We start from the raw sequence: 24,737 nt of genomic DNA, 5'->3' as shown, positions 1-24,737 counted from the left end.
TACTTGATGTCTAATGTCGACCCACGTCATCAATCGACGAATAGATTGGACACATAAATTTCTGCTTATAAAAATTTCAATTTCCGTAAAAGTGATATCCCAATCTCTTTATTATTAAGTAGAGGTAGTGTTAAACATTACGATAAAATATTAAAGACATAGAATTGATATAAGTGACCATCAGGCTTAAGGTATACGATGTGATATACATGTAAGATAACGGTACTATCTCCGACATTCCCTTTGGAAATCCTTTCTCCGTATCGTATGGTAGTTTTGTACAGTATATACATATACGTCATTTTATTTATAAGGAACGAAAGTTTCTTTGAAATTTAAAAAAATTGTGAATGATTTCAAAACTGTTTAATATATGATATTCAATATTTTATATCATCTGGTATTTAACAAATTATAATACTAATTTTCCATCATTTCCAAAATATATTGCATTGTTTTTATAATTATTAGGTATAATGTGTTTATATTTATATATTCGTATTGTAGATTGAGACATGGACAATGATAAAATTTGTTGTCCCATCTGTTCTAAAGAATTTTCCTCTGTAATAATAGAGAATCATGTTAGTAAATGTTTATTCCTAAATGAATCAGCAAGCAAAGAATCTTCATCATCTTTTAAAGATGAAAGTCCTGCAAGGAAGTATATGAAATTAAGCGATACCAAAGTAAAAAAGGACGATGTAGGATTAGTAAAAAATACAACTAAAATGGTATCATCAGTAATGAATATAGATTCTCAAAGTCCAAAGACATCAATTAATATTAATGTACTTATCTTTTTTCCTTTTATAAAAAAGAGAAGAATATTAAAATAGAAAGCTGTTAATAATAATAACTTCTAGACAGATAAAAAAATTACAAAGTTATTTGGGAACGATCATATACCTCTTGCTGAACGTATGAGACCTACAACACTTTCAGGGTATGTTGGTCAATTGCATGTTCTTGGACCATCTACTGTTTTACATCAATTGTTAAATAAGTCTGAAATACCAAATATAATTTTATGGGGTCCACCTGGTTGTGGAAAGGTATACTAAAATAATTTTATTATACATAATCTACTAATTTTTATATTTTAATAAAATTGATGTAACAAAATTTTGTTTATATAAATGTATATATATATAGGTTTATTTAATTACAGACGTCTTTGGCAAATGTTATAGCTTACATATGTAAAAATAAGTCAAATGGTAAAATGAGATATGTTAAGCTATCTGCAGCAATGGCTGGTGTAAACGAAGTAAAAGAAGTAATCACTATAGCTTCTAATGAGTTAAAATTTAACAGACGTACAGTGGTTTTCATGGATGAAATACATCGTTTTAATAAAATTCAGCAAGATGTATTTTTACCACATGTTGAATCTGGTATCATTACACTAATTGGTGCAACAACAGAAAATCCTTCTTTCAGCTTAAATTCCGCACTTTTGAGTCGTTGTAGAGTCATTGTTTTGGAGAAATTGAACACATCTAATTTAATGTCTATATTAAGTCGAGCAGTGTCTTCACTAGAGGGAACAGTATATAGCTCAAATAAGAAATTGGAAAGTGCAAATCAAATACCAAAATTTATTATAGATGAACCGAGCATAGAATGGCTGGCAGAAACTTGTGATGGTGACGCGCGTATAGCATTAAGTGGACTAGAATTAGCAGTTCAATGTAAAATACAGAGCAATGAAGAATTTTTACAAAATGGTCCTGTGACCATAACATTAGCTAACATTAAAGAAGGTCTTAAGAAAACTCATATGTTATATGACAAGAGAGGTGACCAACATTATGATATGATTTCAGCTCTACATAAATCTGTTAGAGCAAGTGATGAAAATGCGTCTATTTATTGGTTAACAAGAATGATATTAGGTGGTGAAGATCCAGTTTACATTGCACGAAGATTAGTTAGAATGGCATGCGAAGATATTGGGTTAGAAGATCCAAAAGCACTTGGTAACATTAAACATTCATAAGACTAATTATCTATTTTATCTGGAGTCTTATGCTATATTATATGATTATTTGGGAAATAATTTCCAGGAATTGCTATACATACAATGCATGGTTGCAAGATGATAGGAATGCCTGAATGTGATGTCCTTTTAGCACAGTGTACAACATATTTAGCAAGAGCACCAAAGTCTAGATTAATGGAAGATGCACTCAGAGCTGCTCAAAGAGTAATAGCTGAACATAAAGGACCTCAGCCTGGAGTACCTTTATATTTAAGAAATGCTCCAACAAAGCTTATGAAGAATCTAGGTAATCATTACATATTGCTTGCCATCATTAAAAATCATGTGTAATGAAATTTAAGACCATTAAAAAGTATTTTCTTAATAATATATTATATATTATATAAATTTTATTTTAGGATATAGCAAAGGTTACAATATGAAACATAAAGATGAATCAGGAATGAATTATTTACCAGAAGGATTAGAAAATGTAAACTTCTTTGATTACCATAAGAATTATATGACATAAGTATAAACTTGAATAAAATTGAATGAAAGATTGGTTACAATATATTTATAATATTGAAGAGTACAGAATAATAATATTGCATACATATTAATTATCGAGATACAGATTTAAGTAAGAAAACTATACTAGTTATCAAAATGCAAATCTAATAGTTTTAATATACATTTTGTAGTCGAAGCAAAATTATGCAGAATTTCAATAAAAACAGGAAGACAGTGCAAGCTTAATGTGATTTCATTTCAATTATTTAAGATATATGATAGATTTTAACTGTTAGACATATATGAACATTCATTTGTTTAAATCGGAACAACGCTATAAAATTAATGACGTCGATGTCGAAACTGAAGCTATTTTATGAAATACTTGAAAATACGGTTTTTGGACTGGCACTATTTTTCATCTTACTGACTCAATTACTTCACTGTTACTATGTACTTAACATTTTTTCCATATAATAGTTTTATTGTTAGCAGGCATGTCAATAACATTTATTAACTTAATACCATTCTTTTCTGCTAATGCCTTCAGATCATTAATATCTCTCAGGCCCCAGTTTGAATCTTGAAGCTTCAATGATTTATCGAAATTAACGTTACTTTCTGGCGTTATTTTTCCGTCTATAGCATAAGGTCCATATGTAAATAAAATACCATCATCCTTTAACAGTTTACCCGCATTATTAAATAAACCAACACAACACTGATAAGGTGAAATATGTATCATATTCGCATTATATATATAATCAATATTGGCTTCTTTAAAGATATTATTACCCCAAGTATGAAAATCTGTTGTAATATCTATCTTTAAAGGGTCTTTCACATTTATAAGTCCATTTGTATGAGCTGCAATACTTTCGAATAGCCTTGATTCATATTCTGAAGGATAAAATGAAATTTGAGGAAAATGGGTAGCAAAATAGGCTATATGTTGTCCAGAACCAGATGCAATTTCCAAGAAAGTTTTATCTGGACTATGCTGAATATATTTTTGAAGAACTGACAAAATTGGACTTTTGTTACGTTCAGCTGCAGGATAAATTAGCTTTTTGGCAGCCATAATTCTGGACCTTAAATTAGAATCTAACATATTATTTGTCACCTAAATTTAATTCTTATTTTCTTATTTATTTATTTTATTGAATTTAATAATTATTTCCTTATTTCCTTTATTAGTATTTAAATATTAAATATGGTCTCTTCTTTTGTACACTATCTTTTAATTACATTTTCATAACTAATTGTTTAAAAACTACTTAAAAAAAGAAAAAAAGGAATATAAATCTCACCTATGATTAGCAGCACAGTGAATAATTGCATTCATATCTAGTTACTGCACTCATATTAATATTTTACCTGAAAAATTTAAGTGTAAATCTTACAATTTTTTTTGCCACAAACATAATATATATTATTTAAAATTATGATGTAAAATATAATACATATCAGCAATGTCTATTAAATTTAAGCTTCATATAAATTAATTTACATTTATTATATTTTGGTGTGTTATAATTGTATCGATCTTTATATTATATTATGCTTACAATACAATGAAACAAGTATTCGTATGAAGTAAAAACTAATTTATGCAAATATATATTTCTATTATGTTTATTTAATAACAATGTCTAGAATGTACATCAAAAGTACTATAATACATGATCATTTATATGTTTTATTAATTGAGTATTTTTCACATTTCTTGAACTAACTACACTAAATTGAATCAAGTAACATATAACTTGTTTAATTGTCAGAACATTAATGACTCCTTTTATCATTGTTCCCCTTGCCTTTACTCAATTTTTCTTGATTTCTTTTATTTTTCACTGAACTTGGTACATATACAGAATGTCCTGTCTTTTTCAAGTGTTCAAATAATTTATTTTTACTAGGAAATTCAAGTTTACACATGACACAACAATGTGCTAAATCTGGCACTTCAATGCTTTGTGATCCATTCCTATTTTTACCCCCATTTTCATTTTCTAAAGATTTTCTTTTTGCACTTTTAGCCTTCTTACTTTTAGATTTCTCATTAATTGCAGTACTTGTTTCTAAATTATTAGGTAATAATTCTCTTTCATCTATTTCTTTGATCATCTCTTCCTCACATTTCCTTATTTCATCATTGGACAATTTTTTATTATTCTCAACAACTTTATTTAATATTGTCTGCTTCTGTTGCTGTTTTCTGCGTTGTTTTTTTGATAACAAAATATCTTCATTGATATTTAGATCTTCGTCACTAATTTGTTCTACTACTAGACTCTGAACATTCTTTTTCTGTTTTTTCTTTTTTTGTTTCTTAGGTCGCACAATTTCTTTATTTTCTTGGTCAGAAATAAGCTCATCTTCAGAAGTTGTATAGTCATTATTATATTTCAGTACTTTAGGTGATACACGGAGGAAATCGTCCATCTGAGATTCCACAGAAAATTTAGATTCTTCTGGATAGCACATTATTCCTTCTGGTTTTGCAAAATCCTTAAATTCTTCATCATCTGATATTAATTCTGCCTCTGAAATTTCTTTTTCAGCACTACTTTTATTTTCCATATTATTTTGAACAGGATTTAATAAAAAATCAGGAATTTGTGAATCTGTTGCTAGTTTTTTCTCAAATTGTGAGATTGATTCAGAATTAACATCACTTTCTTGAACATTTCCAAATTTGTTACATTCTTTCATCATAGATAGTTTTATCATTGCAATATTATCTTTATGTCTTTTAGAGTTTTCATGATTTTTAAATGCTTTATGTGTTTTAAATATTTTATTGCAAGCTACACAATACAGAGAATTATCATCTATTGCATTTTCATCATCCATGTCTCCTTCAGAAGATAAATCTTCTCCAAATTCTTGATCAAGATTAGCTTCAATATTTTTAAGTTCGGCCTCTATGTTTGTAGATGTTGACCATTCTGATACTTTATGTTCTTTTAATTGTTTTTGTCTTTCTAATAATTGTTGTCTTCTTCGTTCTTCTACCTTCTTCAAATTTTCTTTTGCATGTTCACTAAGCTTAATTATATGAGCCTGTACTCGTTTATCACGTTTACGTATAAATGCAACTAAATTTCTTACTTGTTCATTTCTTTCTTTCTTAGCTTTGTCTCGAACTTTCTTATTTTCTTTCTCAATAAGACGTGCGACTTTTCTATTAGGAGCATCTCTAATGTCATAAGGATCTAACCATGCAAATGATCTTTTTGTGTTATAACTTTGCCAATAAGCATAAAATTTATGAACAATTTCTTTATATGAACTTTGTGAATCTCCAAATCCTGGAATTTCTTCATCTAAATCTTTTTCTTTTGCAAATTCTATGTCCTCGACTGCTAATTTTTCAAATACATTACGATAAGTAGTATAAAATCCTTTTTCATCGTCTCCATAACCCTTGAAACAAGTAGTTGAGAAATATTGAAAGAGATCAATAGAGTCATCCTTATAATCTCCATCAGTACCACCTTTTAAAATAGCTTCACGATGGTTGTCATACCAGGTACGTTCATGAGGATCACTTAATACTTCCCAAGCTTGTTGAACAAGCTGAAACTGTTCCTTTGCTTCTTCTGGATTATTTAAATTTTTGTCTGGATGCCACTTTAAAGCTAGTTTTCTGTAAGCCTTTTTTAAGTCATCATCAGAAGCATTTCGTGGTACCCCTAATATCTCATAGTGACACTTCATTGTAGCAATGACTAATATTTCTTATCTTCAATATTATAAATTGTAATTTTGCAATATAAAATTATGTAAATCATACACTACAAGAAGATCATTAAATTGATGATGATATTGATATTGATAACAAAATATTCATATTGCGTATTTCTATTCGTTTACTGATAGTCTCTATTATCATATTTTATATCGTATACGACGTAAAAAGTATTTATATTAATAGATCTAAATACTATCATATCTTACCGAATGTTTCTTAATGCTTATTTACGCTTGAATTTTTGCTTTATGCTTTAATAATGTTCGTATTTATTAAGAACCATAAAATGATACTAGATAGTTCTTTTTACAGCTCTTTAGATATAATTATGCTATACAATAACAAGATTCAACAATTTCAGCTTATTTTATATTATTATTTCAGCTTATATTTCTACATACATACAAAATATGTATATGTGAAGTTATCTTCACATCGAAACACTTGTTACGTTTATCTTAAGATTGACCCACATTTTTAAATTATATAGGCATATATAAGTACTTATATTTATATAGTAAACTTTAAATAATTGGATAAGAAACAAATTTTTTAAGTAATATGAATTCAATTAAATATCAATATGATTTTATTTTTAAGTAATGATATATCTTTTTTGTTATCACATTGTTAACGAATATATTTCATCTACAGATTAATATATTTTTTCGTGAATTTCTCTGAAATCTTACATTAATGAAACTAATGTGTGATCCACGTGCTTGTTTTATTAATAATAATGTTAATCTAACAAATTAAATGAATTTTTAATTTAATTTTCTGTCTCTGTAATATAAATATCAAAAAATAATCAAACATATTGTAACTCTTGCTTGCTTCACTTTATATTGAATTAGAGAGGATTTCACTAGGGATAGGGATCTTTTGACGTGGAACAGCTGATTCTATGCGTTATTCGTCTGACTATTTCCAACATCAAGATGGCCACGGTCGTGAGAGTACAGTAAGGGTTGTATGATTTTTGGCATATATCGCCAGTTACGACGTTTGGAGCCGTTGTCATTAATATTCAGTATTTTCGGTAAATATATCTATGTTTTTTTACATAGAATACATGTTGATTTGTTAAAATAATTGCATATAAACGCGATAAAATTAGAACCTTACAAATTGTCAGTGACATCTCGTGAACGTGATATAGCAGACGCCTCTAATTGCTTTTAATAGGTTTTCTTCGAGGACTTAATGTATCGCGTTATAACGATGGCCTTTATGGTAGATGCTTGTCAAACCCTTTTTTGCTATGGACGAAGAATTCACTTGCTATCAATGAAAATATTTGTTATTAGTATTAATATAATAGTGATTATTCTTTGAGTACTTTATAATAAGGTTTTGTCATTCGTTTATTACGGGATTATTTGATTGCATTGTTATTTAACGACTTCCTTTGAATTGTTTCTATGAATTACTGTTATTTTATATCATCTATGTCAGAGGAGTATATGTTGTAGATTTAGCAATTTTCATCCTTATAGTTTTACAAAATAAAACATGTACTTATGCATAGCCTATATGTATTTTGTTTTTATATTATCAAAACAAAAACTTCTTCTTTTACTAACTGAAAAAATTAATATGCTGTGCATTTATATCACAATGACTTATTTAAAAAATAAGTTGTGTTCCTTTATATCGTTTACAATAATTATATTAAATAAAGATATAACACATTTTGTTTTAACATACGAGTAAATGAATTTATTCCGAAATAGAACATGTAACGAAAATAATTGTTAAATATAAATTTATGAAAATTTGTAATAGTTTTAAAGTTCAAAATTAAATAGTTATATCTATGTTTGTAATATATTTTACATTTATAGCATTTAAATATTACTACAAATATGAAAATTTCTTATACCTTCAATCAAACTTGGGATACTTCCAAAGGATATTAAGATGATATATCATCATTATAGAATTATTTTCATTAAAATATGTTAATAATTTGTTACACATAATGTTATGTATAATTATAACAAAAAAGACAAGAGTTCATTTTAATTACGTTTACAAAATATAAATAAGTTGTTTAAAGTTTTCATTTAATTTTATATTAATTATATTCGTTATATTCCAACTTTATGTTCAATGTTACAATGACTATGTGTGCTAAAATAATAAGTTAATTTTTACTTAATCCAGTTTGTAATAAATTGTAGGTTGAATTTTTAAAATGACAGCGGGCACAAGCTTAGTAGTACCCATAGTTTTATGGGGACGCATAGCTCCAACTCATTGTGTTTCCTGTATCTATTTGTCTCGAGATCAAAAAACATTAGTAACAGGATGTTATGATGGCCAGATATGTTTGTGGCAAGTAGACCCTGAAACATTGAAGGTAAATGTATAATTACATTTTAATTCATTTAATTAATTTCAGAAATATTAATATTAGCATTAAATGATTATGTTATTAATTATATATTAAGATGAGTCCAAGATGTTTGCTTGTTGGTCATACTGCTCCAATAATGTGCCTGAGTCGAGCAAGTGTTATTATGGAACAAAATTATATTGTCAGTAGTAGTGAAAGTGGAGAAATGTGTACATGGGACTTAGTTGATGGAAAATGCAGGGAAGCTGTAAAGCTCACCAGTGTTCATACACAGATGTTGCCTTATGTCTCTGCTGGTGGAGAAGATGTTAGATTGTTTTGTTCGGGGTATATTATAATTATATTATACTTTAAAACATTTCTTTAACAAATTTCTAATTTAAAGAATATTCATTTTATAATTTTAGATACTATCCTGAGGTTTTAGTAATGGACCCTTTTAGTTTGGAAGTTTTATTCACCTTAAGCTCCCGTGTTAATCCTGACTGGATCAGTGCTTTGCACGTTTTGCGGCCGGCCAAACGGAAAGGTCGGTTCTACGTGCATACAAGTTAGTTACACTCCATCACACCTATGCTTTATACCATAAATTGCAACCTTATCTTTCTCTGATTTCTCTACCAATCTGTATTGTGCAAAAATTTATTGCTCTAAAGAGATACTATTTCATTATAATATAAGTGAATTGTTTCGATTAAATATTAAGTACAATATTTATTTGTACAATATGCTTGGTATCTCCTGGCCTATTAATTTTTTATATACTATCTTTCTGCTCAACAGGTGTTTCCTTTAGATATCGAACAAAGTCGTCTATGAAAATATATATTCTTTGTGCACTATACTATTTAATTGGAATATATAATAAATTTTGTAATATTTTTTTAGCAAAGTAATTAACAAAGATAAAAATTTATATGCATAGATATTTTTATCTTCTTGTGACTTAGAATTTTCTGCTAATTTTTCAAGCAATTAATAAAAAAAGCTTTGGGTAGATTAAAAACTTGGCATTTAACTATTTATGTATCTTTTCTTTTGTAAAGAGTATTTTGTAATCATTCAAATTGATAGTACTATCTAATATATCTTATATTGTATTATTTAGCGGTGTTAATCTAAATATTATTATAAATTAATGAAAATTACATTGTTGCAGCATGTTAATGAAACAAATGCGGAGACATATCAGTGTTTTTACACTGGTAGTTAAGGCTCTATCATTTTTTTCATATTTTTTTCTCCTCTGATTTTTGACTCTCATTTTCTAGAATAATAAAATCAAATGAGCAGGCATTACACTTGAACAAACCTTTCTTTTATGCTACTCTCCTTCATTCGCATTTCCTTTCACAAAATCATTATGGCATACATTGCATTTATCTACATTAATCACTTTCATATCATTTATGGTATACTATATCTATCGTAAGTATATATTTAAACTGATAATTTTTAGAACAAGTTTAGTGTTTGAATGCAATGAATGCACTTGTATGAAAATTTTAGTGCTGGTATTTTATTATACAATAAAATACCATATGATTAAAATTTTATTGATTACTAGAATAAAGTTCTATTTTCATATTTTCTATAGGATTTTTAATAAAGATATGTAAGAAAACTATTTTACTATATAAAATATTATATCTACAATGTCTTTTAAATACATCCCTAGAATTGACAATGAATGAAAAAGAATGTAAATAATGTAAAAAAGTGTAATTTTGCATGTACTGTAATTCATCAAGAATATTGTTTACAATACTAGCACATCAGATGTATCTGTTTTTAGTGCATATACATAAATCTTAAAGATTATATCCGTTAATATACGGTATCTTAGAAGTTGAAAACTTTTAGAGGGCCAGCAAAACAAATATAAGTCAATAGATTTGTTCTAAAAACTGGTATATGTACATATATGAGGTATGTCTTATATAAATCTCTTGTCAACATTCAAACCATTATAGCGACTTTCTGGCTTTCCAAAAGTTAATAATAAGAGTCTATTAACTAATACAAAATGTCTAATAGTCTGATGTATTTTGTCTTTATGTAATTATGCTATATCTGGGAATGGATAATTATTGATTAGATTTTTAAGATGCTCTGTGGATTATTTGGCATGACTCAAAATCTCTTTATAGATAACTGTTTAATTTAATTTGAAACATTTTATTTTGCATGAAATTATAGCACTGTATTACAGGGGCTTGATCATTTATGGTTGAAATTATTAACTGTTTTAAATAGTTTGTGTTTCCTACTTTTAGCATATTTATTCATCAATACTACAACAAAGTTTCTTAATTTTGTATAAAATTAATATTTTTTCATATGTTTATGACATTTATAAAGTGTCATTTTATTGACCCTTACTAAAAATTCTTTTGCTTAAAACGTCATGACACCTTCTTAGATATAGTTAACGCGCAACAGGCGCTTCCATTCATTTAAAGATGATGTTGTGCTGGCCTTAACGACGACTGGTACAGTCAAGGTGTGGACTCTTCTTGGACATGAGAATCGTAACAGTGAGCCTCTTTATGAACATGAAAGCAAACAAATACGATGTTTAAATGCACTTGCAATGACTTGTTGCCCATATAATCAGAGAACTGTATTAATTGTATGCTCTAAACATTGGCAGGTATATCTTATTTATTATTATAGTTTCACAAATTACTTAAATTCTGATTTTTACTAATATATCATCCACATTAGATATATGATGCCGGTGATTTCTCCCTTCTATGTTCAATCACTGCACCTTGTGGCGAACGTTGGATGGCTGGAGACTTCTTATCTGCGGACAGAGTAATCCTGTGGAGTGATGAAGGTCGTGGTTATCTCTATAAACTACCAGCTAAGTACGTTTTTAAGTAGAATATCCCTTTTTCTTCTTATTTTATGTTTTTACTATATATTTAATATTTCATATTTTGGACTTGTTGCAAAGAAGTTATCAACAATGATAAGCATTAAATATTTCTAAAACAAAAGATTCATTATAAAACAAGTTTGAAATATAGATTTATTTAATAAAATATTTATTTGTTGCTTATAGGGTTCTGGTACATCTTGACAGGTAGTTGTTCTAAATTTAATATTGCCAATTATCTTTAATATAAGAATTAACATATCAAGTTTTAATAAGAAAAGATATTTATTGAAAAAAGATGCTTAATCTTATAGCATGACACTAGATACTAATTTGTACTTATATACTCTAACACAAATATAATAGCTAACAAATTCGAAAACGATAATACAACAATTACAATTTAAGAAACGTAAGAAAAATTGTATATAAGTAAAAGCTATATGTAGTAAAAGTAGAAATATTTTGGAAAAATATTTTGTTTTATTATATTATTTTATTTTATAATATATGAAATAATATATTTTAAAGAAACAAAATATATTATTGCAAGCATAGTTAAAATAAAATGTAATATAAATTGGTTGAAATGTAGTTATCTATCTTGAAGCCAATGTCATTTGCAGTTAATAATTTTTTCTTCAATATACTTCATTTATTGCTAGATGCATAGACGGATCTTATAACCAAACATATTTTTTTCAATTAATTAGAATCTTTAATTTACAGTTTTTGGAACTAAATGCTATTTTATAGACGCACTTGCTGGCAATGCACATTTAATATTTGTTCCCCTTATATTGTTTTACTTCATTTACCATGAACATTCATATTCAATCACAAATAGGAAATATAAATTATGTATTTTCTATATTACGATGAAAATTAATGACAACATTTTAATGATTAAGTAAAATAATTCTTACAAATAAGTAGGAAATGTAAAAATGTAGTAATGTTGATCTTTGGAAAATATCTATTATTCCTTTTTCTTAATAATACTTTATCTTTAATAAGAATGTAATTAAATACAGATATACATTTATATCTCAAAAATTTCATGAATTGTCTATAGGGTTCCTTATATGTGAGAATGAAAAGATAGAATGAATATCTTTTTTTAAAGTTTACTTATATTTTACTATAGCAGAGTTTTCATTGAGTTTTCTCGAAAAGCAAAAAAAAGAACACCAAAAATAATTAAAATAAAAGTTATATTAAAAAGATAATTTTGCTGTAATTAAGTATATTGTAACTGTATGTATTTGTAATTTACATATGTTACAAACAATTCATGATATAACTTGTTTTTACGGTGATGTGTCTTTTTCATATAACACACATCTACTTCATTCTACGGTGGATCTGGTGTTCTTCTAGCAAGTTGAAGGGCAAGGCTCTTAGCAGGTAATCCTGCGTTATCTCTGTTACACACTTTCTTCTTGTATTCTTCATTGCAAGTTTTATCTCTTTATTTATGTTCTTCATATTTGCTTTGCTACGTATAGTATTCTTCTACAAGTTCACTTTTCTTCTTTCCTATTTCTTATTCCCATTACAAATGACGAATGAAGTATAATATTTATAAATTTCTTACATGCATAAATACAAAACGATTTGAAGTGCTTTTTAAAACCATAAAAATATAATCAATGACTATATTAGTGATAATATTCATCTTCTATTTTATTATTAGTAGTTTACAGATATTTTTTAATCATGGAGTCAAATTGAAGCTGATTAAAAGTTAATCAATTAATTAATAAACAAATTATATGAATTTTCTTACATTTTGTTTGTTTTGACCTTATGTTCGGATTAACGTTCTTTGTAATATGACTATATGATCGTAAAATACTATAAAGAATAAATATGTAATTTCAAATTATACAAATGTTATAATTGAAATATAATTTGTTATATTATGTCATAATTGCCAGGACAAATATTTCATAACTAATTATTCTTTTGTCAAAATCTATATAGATTATATGATAGAAATTTACATTAAACCAAAATATTATACAGCTGTATTATATCTCTCTGCATTTCATCTTACGTTTTCATCTTTATCTGTCCTAAGTTGCTTTACATGTATCAATATCTCATATCACAAGTTAGGCAAATAATGGAAACAACTATTTCAATAAAATATAATAGTGCTGTGCCAGCTTATGTAGTTTTAGTAAGCCAAGCTATATTACTTAGTTATATTTATATAAATAAATTTATACATATATTTAAACAATCTTTATTTCTGCATTTACCATATAACAAATTATTATGTAACTAATACAAGTAGCATACTAATTTAAATAATTTATAAAAGACATTATTAATTATTGGTATGCATAATAAATCAAGTAATATAAATTAAGTTATTAAAATAAATAAATAAATAAATAAATTTATATATAATATATATATAAATATATTTTATATATATATATACATAATATGTATATATATATATATATAAATATATAACAATTTATAACAATTTTAAACAATAAATAACATTTACTATTTATCGATTGCAAAGCATTCTTAATTTTACAGTTTGCAATTTATTATAGTATATCAAAATCTATTATAAATAATAGTATATCAAAATCTATTATGAATTATAGTATATCAAAATCTATTATGAATTAATATTCGAAATAATATTATTCCAAGAAAGCAATTTTTTTTATTGTATAGTAGCGTTGCAGACAACAAAAATTTTCATACCGCTGGTGTTGAATATGATCAACCTTATCTCTACTGCACTTTGACGCAACCTGGAGTCAAGGTCAGTTTAAAATTGGTGTTTAACAACTTTAATTTCCTACAAATTATACACTTCAACGTAATTAATTATTATGTTTCTTTTTCCATTTTAGCCTCTATCATGCCCACCAGCAATGCGACTAGTTACAGTTCAAAAACAAAGTAAAACGTTAAAGTATTTATTACGTGGTGATAGTGGAGGAGTTGTTCTCTGGACAGTTCCAGAAGTAACGACTCAACAATTAGCTCAAATTTGTCAAAATGACCGTTCAACTCCACTTTCACTACCACCAGCGGTAAAAACGAGTATTACAACTGCTTGGGAGGAAATGAAACCATCACCAGTTGGAATATTAGATCAATTAGACAGTGGAGATGGACATGGCATAAAATTAACAGCTAGTATATATTTACCACAACAAAGTCGTTTAGTTGTCGGTCGTGAAGACGGCAGTATTATCATTGTTCCTGCAACACAAACAGTCATGCTTCAATTACTTCATGGCAATCATCAACAATATGATGGTACAATAAATTTATTAATTCAAAAGTAGCAATATTTTTCTTTTCATTCAATTGGGCAATTTGAATAATTATAATCGTGATGTTCATATAAATTTCTTTCAATCATACTTCTTTCTCTTTATTCTATTATGATGGTTTATAGATTGGCCTCCTCACCAAGTATTGTTGGGTCACTCCGGCCGAGTGAACTGCCTCTTGTATCCACATGGAGCAGCACCACGTTATGATCGGACACATCTCGTTTCTGGATCTGTTGATTTTGCTGTATGTTTATGGGACCTTTATGCTGGTACACTCATTCATAGATTCTGCGTCCATGCAGGTGAAATTACACAATTAATGGTACCACCTGATAACTGTAGTGTACGTTCAATTTTTTTTATAAGTACATTATTAACTAGCAATATTTTATTATATATCTGTCTTTTGTCTCACAAATTATACATAATTATAATTTTATTATCTTTTTAGCCTAGAATACAGAAGTGTGTTTGCAGTGTTGCATCAGATCATAGTGTTACTCTGTTATCATTAGCAGAAAGAAAATGTGTTGTTCTTGCTTCTCGGCACTTATTCCCAGTTGTTACGATAAAATGGAGACCATTGGATGACTTTATGATAGTTGGATGTTCAGACGGAGCTGTGTATGTATGGCAAATGGAAACCGGCCATCTAGATCGTGTATTGCATGGTACATATAAATTTTCAATTTTAATATCCCAATGATATCTTTATATTTTTAATAAATTATATTTATATTTTTAATAATAAATTATAAATATCATATTTTCGCTATTATGATTTTTGTCAACTAATATATTATTTAGCATCTAATACATCAAAATTTGTTCTTGTAAAATTTTAATAAAAATCTGTACAGGTATTATTGCAGAAGAAGTGCTCTATGCTTGCGATGAAAATACAATCACTGCGTCTGGTGGATCTGCTACTGGTGGTGAACTAGGTTTAGCTAATCCTGCTGTACATTTTTTTAGGTAAATGAAACCTTGCAAAATGAATGATAGGGATACTGAGTAAATTTTAGAACCAAGTCTCTAAAAGATTTTCTTTCTTTTCGTTATGTTTTTCATGTTTTGTTTCTTTAGAGGCTTGAGACATAGAAATCTGTCTGCTATAAGACACGCAACCCAAAGAGGATTGCATCAATTGCAACAACTTCATGGTGGACAAGGAGTTGATCATGGAAATCAAATAAAGACAAAAGGCACACCTTTAATGATTCAAGGTTTTAGAAGTAATCCTAAAGATCCAGAAAGCCATATTTTATTTTTTGACATAGAAGCATTGATAGGTAATATCTTTTTTAATTTTTAAAAAAATATATATAAAATGTTAATACTTTACATAAAGACACTTAAAAATTAGGTTTATTTGTTCTCATTTTTACATAGTACAATTACTTAATGATGAATATGGAGCAATGTCACCTGGTTCTTTGGAAGCACAGGGTCTTATTTCAGCCTCTGAGTATCAAAAAGTTGCAGCACTTACACAGTCTGCTAGTCCAGATGCTCATAAAAAAATTGCAGGTAAACATGTCTGAGATATTTTTATTTGTTCATACATATAGATACTAACTTCGAGCATTTAATCGATATCTATATTAATAAAAAAAAACTTGAACAAACATGCCACTTTGTAGACTTTTTCGGTCGCGTCAAGGATAAGGCAGGCGACGTTGAACGAATTTTAAAGGAGAAGGATCGCCACGGTATTGTGTTGTTATAGTTTCATTTTGTAAATCGTAGTTTGTACGCAATTTTTTTATATACTTGTATACAGCAAAAATTTAACAAGATCTTTATATAAAAATATTGGCCTTATTTCACATATTACGTTTAATGCAAATAATACAATATACAGTCTTCATGCATACTAAAATATTAATCACATGTTTTGCGATGCAGACAGATACATATATTCTTGGATGTAATATAACATTCAAGCCAAAATTCTACTATTAAAACACATTTGTTTTAAGTACAATACGTTATTTTGTTTGAATTTTCAATATTTACATTGAAACTCTTAATCAATTGACATTTTTTATATTGATTTATTAAGGAACACAAAATTAAACAAGATGTACAACCTTAATTTAAAGAAATAAAGAAAATTTAAAGTAGGTATTTTATCATGAATTAGCTGTTTGTATTTTTAATTTGCTTAATGCTTGGTAGTATTTCTTTTCTATTAGGCATATTGATTTACACAAATATATTTCCTTTTCGAGTATTTATTTCATATGCATAATACTTACAGGAAATTTCATAGTATGTTCAACATTTCAACTGTTGTAGTTAGAAGAATTCATGTTGAAAAAGTATACTCACTTATAGCATCTAAAGCCAATTTCTTTCTGTAGGTATATTGGCTAAAATGAAGGAGGGCGCAGAGAACGTACATACTAAGATTCAGGCCAAGGTGGAAAGCGTTGGCCTCAAGCCGTCGACTCTCGACGGCAAAGGTTAGCCATGATTTAAGGAAGATGGCAAAATTATTGTACTTTCTACTGTTGAATTACGTGGCATGGATTTTTGTTGTTAGTTTAGATTTGTCATCTGCTTTCCATTTTCTTTTTTTTTTCCATATAAAATATATTAATTTATAGTGTTTCTTTAATATCCAAAATACAAATGATTGAAAGTTTTACTGATTTCCCTGGTTTGTTGTATTTGTATACTGATAAAAATTCAAACATTTGTGGATTTTATCATAAATATGTTTAATTATTTGTAGTATCATTTAGTAAATACATAATGTTATATTTTTATAAAAATGAGTTGAAAATTAAACACTTTTTAAAAGTAAGAAACACACAGTTAGGTATTATATTTTGTAAAATATATTTTATACTTCTAACGTTCCTGTTTTCACTGTATTATTTGCTTCTTTTTCTTCCTTAATTAATATACTTAAAATTCGCTATAGTATTTATTTACATAAGGCATATCAGAGTTCATAGTATGACTGTAAAGAATTTAAAATCAGATGAGTAGTTTCTAAATGAAATTTTGTGTATTTGTAAGAAAAATTGCCTAAAAAATTATTTGCTTACTTTTTTCTTAAATTATAAACGTGACTTTGTTTATTTCATCATTTTCATTAGTATTTTATCATGTTCTGATGATAGCACGCTGCATTTTATATGTTAATGTTTTTATTCATAAACTTTTTGTCGTTGTATATTATTGTAAAATTTCTCATACATCTCATTGATCAAGACGTTTAAAACAAACATTTAATATCTCTTCATTTGAATATTTTTACATCTAAAATGTTGATGTGGGAATGTACAAACAATCTTTAAGTTATAGATTTATGTTATATTTTACTTCTTTAGTGTTTCTTTGTACATTTAGGATTAATAAATTTCCGATTATATTTACAAAATTTTATTGTTTTACAGGTGATAATTGGAATAATAATGAAATTGCGAAAAACAATTTAAAACGAAATGGAGCGTTTAGTGAACCAAATGCCACTATGGAAGTTGCTCAGCTTATATTAAGTTTATTACATGCTTGGGGTATTGATCCAGATTTAGATCGCGTTTGCGAAGGAAAGTTAGGTTTATTAAGACCTATGGTTCCTGTTTCATTTGGAGTATTGTCAAAAGGAGGTACGAGCGAATATGATTTAGTTTATTAAGTGCATGTGACTTCTCATGATTCAATTACTATTATTTTTTGAAGGTTACATGTCATTATTATTACCAACTTGGCAAATGCAATTGGAACCAATTGGCGAACCTACAACTCAATTAGAACAACGTTTACCAGCAGAATTAGTTAGACAAGAAAGACTTACCAGAGCATTCACAGCAAGGGCACATTGGGAGTTATCTACCACATTAACCAGCAATCATTTATTAGCAGTAGTAGCTTTAGCAAATACTTTAATGTCAATGAACAATGCCACTTTTGTACCTGAACAAGAACGAAATCGTAAAATGCATAGGTGAATAATTAATATTATTTGTTTTTCTATCCTTTTAAATATCTAATTAAAATTAAATACAAATTTTATCTACACTTTATTTAATATACTTAGGCCTGGTAATAGATCTACAGTTAATTGGAATAAGGCAGAAGAAGAAAATGAAGAAATTTATACAGCGCAACAAGCACAGATTAAGCAAGGTTGGTCTCTCTTAGCAACATTACACTGTGTACTATTGCCCGATAAAATAGTTTCACAAGGTGGTGTTAAGACTTTTAAACGGCCTCAAGTTGAAATGATGGCTCGTAGATGGCAACATCAATGTCTTGAGGTTTGTTAGCACTGATGTATATAAAAAATTGTATAAAACTTATAATGTTATACAAAATAATAATATTTTAGATTCGCGAAGCTGCTCAAGCTTTATTACTTGCTGAATTAGGAAGAATGGGTCCAAAAGGAAGGAAAACACTTGTAGATAGCTGGTCACAATATCTACCAATGTATAGCACTCAAGAACCTATTGCACCACAATCGCAAAATCAAAGTCCACCAGCTCCAGGTAGTCCAATTCCACCATCTGAATCACATACGGAGGAGGAAGATGAAGAAGAGGAACTGGCAGAAGGTAAGAATAAATTATAAAATTTCGCTTATATAATTTTAGTATTGGAAGAAGTATTTAATTTCTTTACATACATTAGCAGAAATAAATGTAGCTAGGAAACCATCAAGCGTGGCGGAATTAAAACGAAAGCAAACGACAGCAGTTGTATTACTAGGGGTAATAGGTGCAGAATTTGGGCAAGACGTTACTACCACAAATCAGAAAAGAGATAACGAACAAAGACGAAAGAGTTCAATTGTAGAAGGTTTTGGAATAGGAAATAATAATCTTGCCAGGCATACTAGTATGGCACTCACGCACTTGTTACACGCACCTCACTCTCCGAAATTACCTTTACATACGGCATTGCGAAGAGCCGCAATTGATCTCATTGGTAGAGGTTTCACTGTTTGGGAACCATATCTTGACGTATCGAAAGTAAGAATCGTATTAACAAATTAATCTTATAACTAATATAATTTATAAGCGTAAGTAAGATTTGTCAATGTATCCAATACAGGTATTATTGGGATTACTAGAAATGTGTTGTGATGCTGATAAATTGGTACCAAATATGACATATGGCCTTCCGCTTACACCTCAAGCTGATACCTGTCGTACAGCAAGACATGCTTTAACTTTAATAGCTACTGCTCGACCTGCAGCATTTATTACTACGATGGCACGAGAAGTAGCTAGATACAATACACTACAACAAAATGCGCAAACGTTAAATGTAAATATGGGTGCAAGTGTTTTGGTTAGGGCAAAACCAGAAATACTTAGGATTGTTGAACAATTAATTGATAAAATGCAGAGCGAAATGAGCGATCTCTTAGTTGAGGTGAGAATAACTCAAATTATTATGAAATTGAAACATAATTGTATATTTAATATAATATAATTTAATATTTGTTATATAATTTATAATTTAATATAATAATTGTATAATTTAATATAATTTAATATCTGTAGGTCATGGATATTATCTTACATTGTTTGGATCCAGGTCATCTTAAGACTAAACCATTGAATGATGTGTTTCCAGCAGTATGTAGATTTAATCAAGTAAGTTGAGTTATGTTAATATTGTTTATATAATTTTTTAAATACTTAGCTGATAATAAAATATCTATTTATTTCAGGTAAGTCATTGTCCGGCAACACGCAGAATAGCAGTAGGTAGTCGCAATGGTCAGCTCGCTTTATATGAATTACGAGGCAATGTTAAATGTCAAACAGTACCTGCGCATGTTGCATCTGTAACTGCATTAGCGTTTTCACCTGAAGGCAAGTTTCTGGTTAGTTATTCTTGTACGGAAAATAAATTATGCTTTTGGCAGGTAAGATGTTCTCTATTTATTTATATATATATTGCTGTAACTCACATTAATCAATTAGTCAATTTTATTGTTAATTTAAGTAATTTTCAATGTTCTCAGCAAACAAGTAGTGGTATGTTCGGCCTAGGGAACTCTCAAACACGTTGTGTGAAATCATATAGCACTGCACCCATTAACGATGTAGCACGATTAAACCCTATGCGACTAGCTCGATTGATATGGATAAATAATCGAACAGTTACACTAATGCTTGCTGATGGATCAGAAACACGATTCAATGTTTAAACTGTGAAGATGCTCCCTTCTATCCCAATAATGAATAAATGAAGATAAGTACAGTATAAAATGGGATCAGCCTATAGGAGAAATATGGAATAACTGTTTTAGGCAAAAGAAATACCCGAAAGTGATGTCGTGAATATTGGTGCGCTTATTGGTACTTAATAGTACTAGTGCTAAAATAATTGGATATCATATGGAGTATACACAAATGAAGTTTATCATTGCACGATGCAGGATATGGTTTAGCGATTATCGTCAAGTATGGTATGAAAAATTGTTTTTTCTTTTCAATTTCTTACACTTATCTATCTTTTTATTTCATATATATAATTTAAATATTTCATTTCTTGGTCGCGCACGAATATGCTACATTTTGGTGTTTTCATAGCACACAAGAGAGTTTGATGCCATCAGGTTTCAACAAAAAGTATTTCTTTTATCTAGTAATTTAACTGCATTATCATTTCATTGCCAATAATGTAGTTATGATACTAAAGTATTTCACTGAAATTTCGTGAATTTAGATAAAAGTAAAATAATACGATGAAACGCTTTCATACTGTCACACGTATATCATAGATGTTGTTAGTTATTTCTACATGAGGATTTGTGTGGACGTGTGCTGTACTATACATTACGCAATGTTACATTATTGCGTATACTATTCAAAGCCATGATTACATATTCCTGAAATCCTGATATAATAGATAAAAAGATGGTTACCATATGAAAAACTGGAACCTCGCGTTGAAAGTACATACCTGTGTATATATACATATAAAGAAGAAAAAGAAAAGAATTCTCGCTGAAGATTTGTATATACATAACGCAATGGCGAATCGTATAAGTCAATATAATAACTTGTATGAACATCATATATTTAATTTGTTTATGTATAATTAAACGCTTCAAATGAATTCCTGTTTTACAAATTTTACATGTGTTATTTGTCCGCGTAATTTGTACCGCTTAACGAAAGATAAATATTTCCGCATCTTAAAATGATATACGTCGAGATCTGATTCCTAAAGAGACTAATAATTGATCACGCATGTTTCGGTACTTAGGACTAAGGCTAGAATAGAGAACCACACGGGCGTCTTATACGCTACGTATTGCATATTGCGTTTCCCCGCCGAAGCAGGATCTTGAATGGATGAGCGTTTTACGGGCATCTTACACGCTACGGGTTAGACACCGTATTCAAGAAGAATTAATTCAATACAAAAATGAATTTTGTTCAGCCTTGATGCCTTACTGCTCTATGCGTAATATTAAAAAACACGAAAAAGCTCAATAGTCGTTAGTGAATATATATCGAACATTTTTCAATCACGTTTTTACTTTCTACTGCTGTGTAGTTAAACCGATACTAAACATTGTATCATTGTATCGCATTGCCAGCGTGTTATATTTTCATACTTTGGTGGAGAAAACGGGACATGCAAGACGAACCGTATAAAACACCCGTGTAGTTCAAGCCTAGAAATCAGTCTAGACACACACACACACACGCGCGCGCGCGCGCGTGAGAGAGGGAGGCAGTAATTTTTAAAGCAGTTATTCAGAATTCAAGATATATTTTACAGTTACCTTACGATTTTTATAAATATTCTACGCGAAAATTATTAGTAATATTTATTTCGTTTAAAATGAAGCGATTGAAAGATTAAAGCTAATCTATATGTAGGTATTATCCATATGTAAAGTGTGTTGCTTCTTTTTTTATTTTTCCTCGTGAAATAAAATTTTCTCCATTCTTGAGAAACTGGATAGTGAATATAGACGATAATAAGTTCGTTTAGTATAATTTATTGTGATTATTGCCTTTTATGAATTTTGCACAATATTCTGTGTAAATAGACAATGATCGTGTATACATATGTGTATATGGTTTAAAAATTGATAACATTATTCAAGTTATTACAGATATTGTGACAAGTCCAGCGAGGTATACAGTTGTATGTATGTACAATCCTTATGTTACGATTTAGTTACCTATCATAAATCGCACAAAATCATGAATAAATTTTCTAAGAGATTGTGCTAATCAAGCGAAATATAATGCATATCTGTTAAAATTTTTGTTATCGGTGATATATTGCGTTTATTAAGTTGATTCGTTACTATTTTAAAAGTGTGCAAAGTTTTATTATTTTTTAACGATATTTTAAGCTTTCTATCATTGGATGTTGATAATATGAAGAATACGAAGAAAGATATTATAGAATACTTTTAATAGTTTTGATCTTTTCTTTTATTTGAAATATCACCAGAAAAGTGAATAGGAAGATGAAACTAACATATTTATCGATAACAAAACTTAAAAGCTATTAGATTCGTAATTATTGCGAAAGCTAAGAGACATTTGTACCGCAAGCATTTGTCACGCAGGCGTGTCTAGAATCGGTACCAAAACAAAATACTCGTAAGCAGAAGCCGAAGGGAAGTGTTGGTTTGAGAAACATGTACGAAAATGACGAGGTTCATTTCTCAATCATAATATCCTATCGCGATAAATTAAACAATTTCAATGCGTTACACATACGCATACATGTATCTTGTATATATATAAAATCAAACTATGCCTAATTGTAACTATGTAATTATTTATGTGTACATTATATTTTATCGTGCGCTGCGTATGACCGGATGAAATTGGATCAATAATGAAAATGATCGATAACTATTATTCTTATCGATCATTCTCTTGTAGTCAATAATAATTGTCAGTGATGGATATTCGATATTTTCAGATTTTAACATAAATAGATTTCTATATAGAAACTTTCGATAAATTCTTACAATTTTTATAAAACAACTTTTCCAAATTCCATTATTCCTACGAAATATTAAACGTGATGTACTAATCTTGTGGAGAAGTTGAATTGTTCATGTAGTATTTGTATGAAGTGTGTGGAACAACATTTAAACATATAAGTCTCTAAAAGTCTCATATTTTTATCTTCAAATATTTGGATTTCTTATTATTTCAATACATTCTATCGTTTATTTTAAATGCTATATGTGACTTTCGATTCCATCACTAAGAGCTGTTTTACACGGAGATATGATTCTATTTATGTAAGCATATGTAATATTTCCTATCTATCACGAATTGTGATGCATGTATTTCCGTGTGAAAGAACTCTAACGGTAATGTTTAAAATTGTAAAAGGAATGTGACGCACGTGTTGTTAATCGTTATGCAATAATTAAATGTATTTAAATGTATCCAATGTGAAACGCGTTGCGTTAAAGATCCGATAATATATATATATATACACCATGAAGACGAAGATCTTGATGAATCTTATGCTGTCGCGTTAATTACTTAAAAAAAAAAATAATAATAATCATTTATATTTGAGGAAGTACCAAAATATCCATTTCTTAAGTTGCAGATGATACAACAGACGTCCCTAATTGGGATTAGAAGACTATAATTGAAAGCTTTAATAGTAGCAATTTTTACAGAAGAGGTGATACGTGATATTTAAATAAACGTTCAATGTTGTATTTGTAAATAGTACTATCTGCTCACAAACTAAATGAGATATTAGTATATATATAATTCTATAAAATCAATTTCCCGTAAAATATATTGTTAGAACTTATTTCGTTATTTTTATTTATAGTCATATTTGTTAATTAGAACTACTTTTTTCCGTCGTAGAATATCTATCGATCACGTCCTTTTAATTCTAAATGAATTTACATTGAATTCAATACCTCATCTTTACAA

General features: G+C 28.4%; 4 protein-coding genes across 21 annotated transcripts; 2 read left to right on the top strand and 2 right to left on the bottom strand.

The window, feature by feature from the left end:
* Positions 1-515: 515 nt before the first annotated feature.
* Positions 516-2,743, top strand: LOC117156004 (ATPase WRNIP1). Its single transcript, XM_033332659.2, has 5 exons — positions 516-791; positions 867-1,055; positions 1,172-1,982; positions 2,070-2,291; positions 2,404-2,743. Exons 1-5 carry the CDS (start codon positions 516-518, stop codon positions 2,514-2,516), a joined length of 1,611 nt encoding a protein of 536 aa, XP_033188550.2. The 3' UTR covers positions 2,517-2,743.
* Positions 2,591-7,064, bottom strand: LOC117156032 (methyltransferase-like 26). Of its 2 annotated transcripts, none has more exons than XM_076620260.1 (3): positions 6,947-7,064; positions 3,808-3,874; positions 2,591-3,588 (listed from the first exon to the last, which is right to left on the bottom strand). In XM_076620260.1, exons 2-3 carry the CDS (start codon positions 3,840-3,842, stop codon positions 2,955-2,957), a joined length of 669 nt encoding a protein of 222 aa, XP_076476375.1. In that variant the 5' UTR covers positions 3,843-3,874; positions 6,947-7,064; the 3' UTR covers positions 2,591-2,954. The 2 variants fall into 2 exon arrangements, with proteins under 2 accessions (XP_076476375.1, XP_033188596.1); XM_033332705.2 differs by lacking the exon at positions 6,947-7,064 and adding an exon at positions 6,461-6,594.
* LOC117155987 (dnaJ homolog subfamily C member 21) lies at positions 4,117-6,601 on the bottom strand. Its single transcript, XM_033332609.2, has 2 exons — positions 6,461-6,601; positions 4,117-6,297 (listed from the first exon to the last, which is right to left on the bottom strand). Exon 2 carries the CDS (start codon positions 6,218-6,220, stop codon positions 4,283-4,285), a length of 1,938 nt encoding a protein of 645 aa, XP_033188500.1. The 5' UTR covers positions 6,221-6,297; positions 6,461-6,601; the 3' UTR covers positions 4,117-4,282.
* A 111-nt stretch (positions 7,065-7,175) lies between the features above and the next one.
* On the top strand, positions 7,176-24,285 carry Rbcn-3B (WD repeat-containing protein Rbcn-3B). Of its 17 annotated transcripts, XR_013058838.1 has the most exons (27): positions 7,176-7,296; positions 8,441-8,619; positions 8,711-8,943; positions 9,024-9,166; positions 11,079-11,269; positions 11,344-11,489; positions 11,687-11,707; positions 12,881-12,907; positions 14,204-14,294; positions 14,386-14,797; positions 14,940-15,160; positions 15,269-15,488; positions 15,678-15,792; positions 15,904-16,109; positions 16,210-16,347; positions 16,461-16,529; positions 17,184-17,285; positions 18,228-18,440; positions 18,514-18,778; positions 18,872-19,091; positions 19,163-19,388; positions 19,465-19,805; positions 19,888-20,211; positions 20,343-20,435; positions 20,513-20,710; positions 20,810-21,256; positions 21,381-24,285. XR_013058838.1 is itself a non-coding variant. In XM_033332356.2 (26 exons), the coding sequence occupies exons 2-26, from the start codon at positions 8,455-8,457 to the stop codon at positions 20,993-20,995; spliced, it is 4,563 nt and encodes a 1,520-aa protein (XP_033188247.1). In that variant the 5' UTR covers positions 7,176-7,296; positions 8,441-8,454; the 3' UTR covers positions 20,996-24,285. The 17 variants fall into 17 exon arrangements, 16 of the variants coding, with proteins under 16 accessions (XP_033188247.1, XP_076476359.1, XP_033188238.1 ...); XM_033332356.2 differs by having other exon boundaries at positions 14,207-14,294; positions 20,810-24,285; XM_076620244.1 differs by having other exon boundaries at positions 19,468-19,805; positions 20,810-24,285.
* The last annotated feature ends 452 nt before the right edge of the window (positions 24,286-24,737 follow it).

The sequence above is a fragment of the Bombus vancouverensis genome, chromosome 7 (genome assembly GCF_051014615.1).
Source record: "Bombus vancouverensis nearcticus chromosome 7, iyBomVanc1_principal, whole genome shotgun sequence".
In the NCBI taxonomy this organism is placed as follows: domain Eukaryota; kingdom Metazoa; phylum Arthropoda; class Insecta; order Hymenoptera; family Apidae; genus Bombus; species Bombus vancouverensis.
This window is presented reverse-complemented; position numbering and strand designations above follow the sequence as displayed.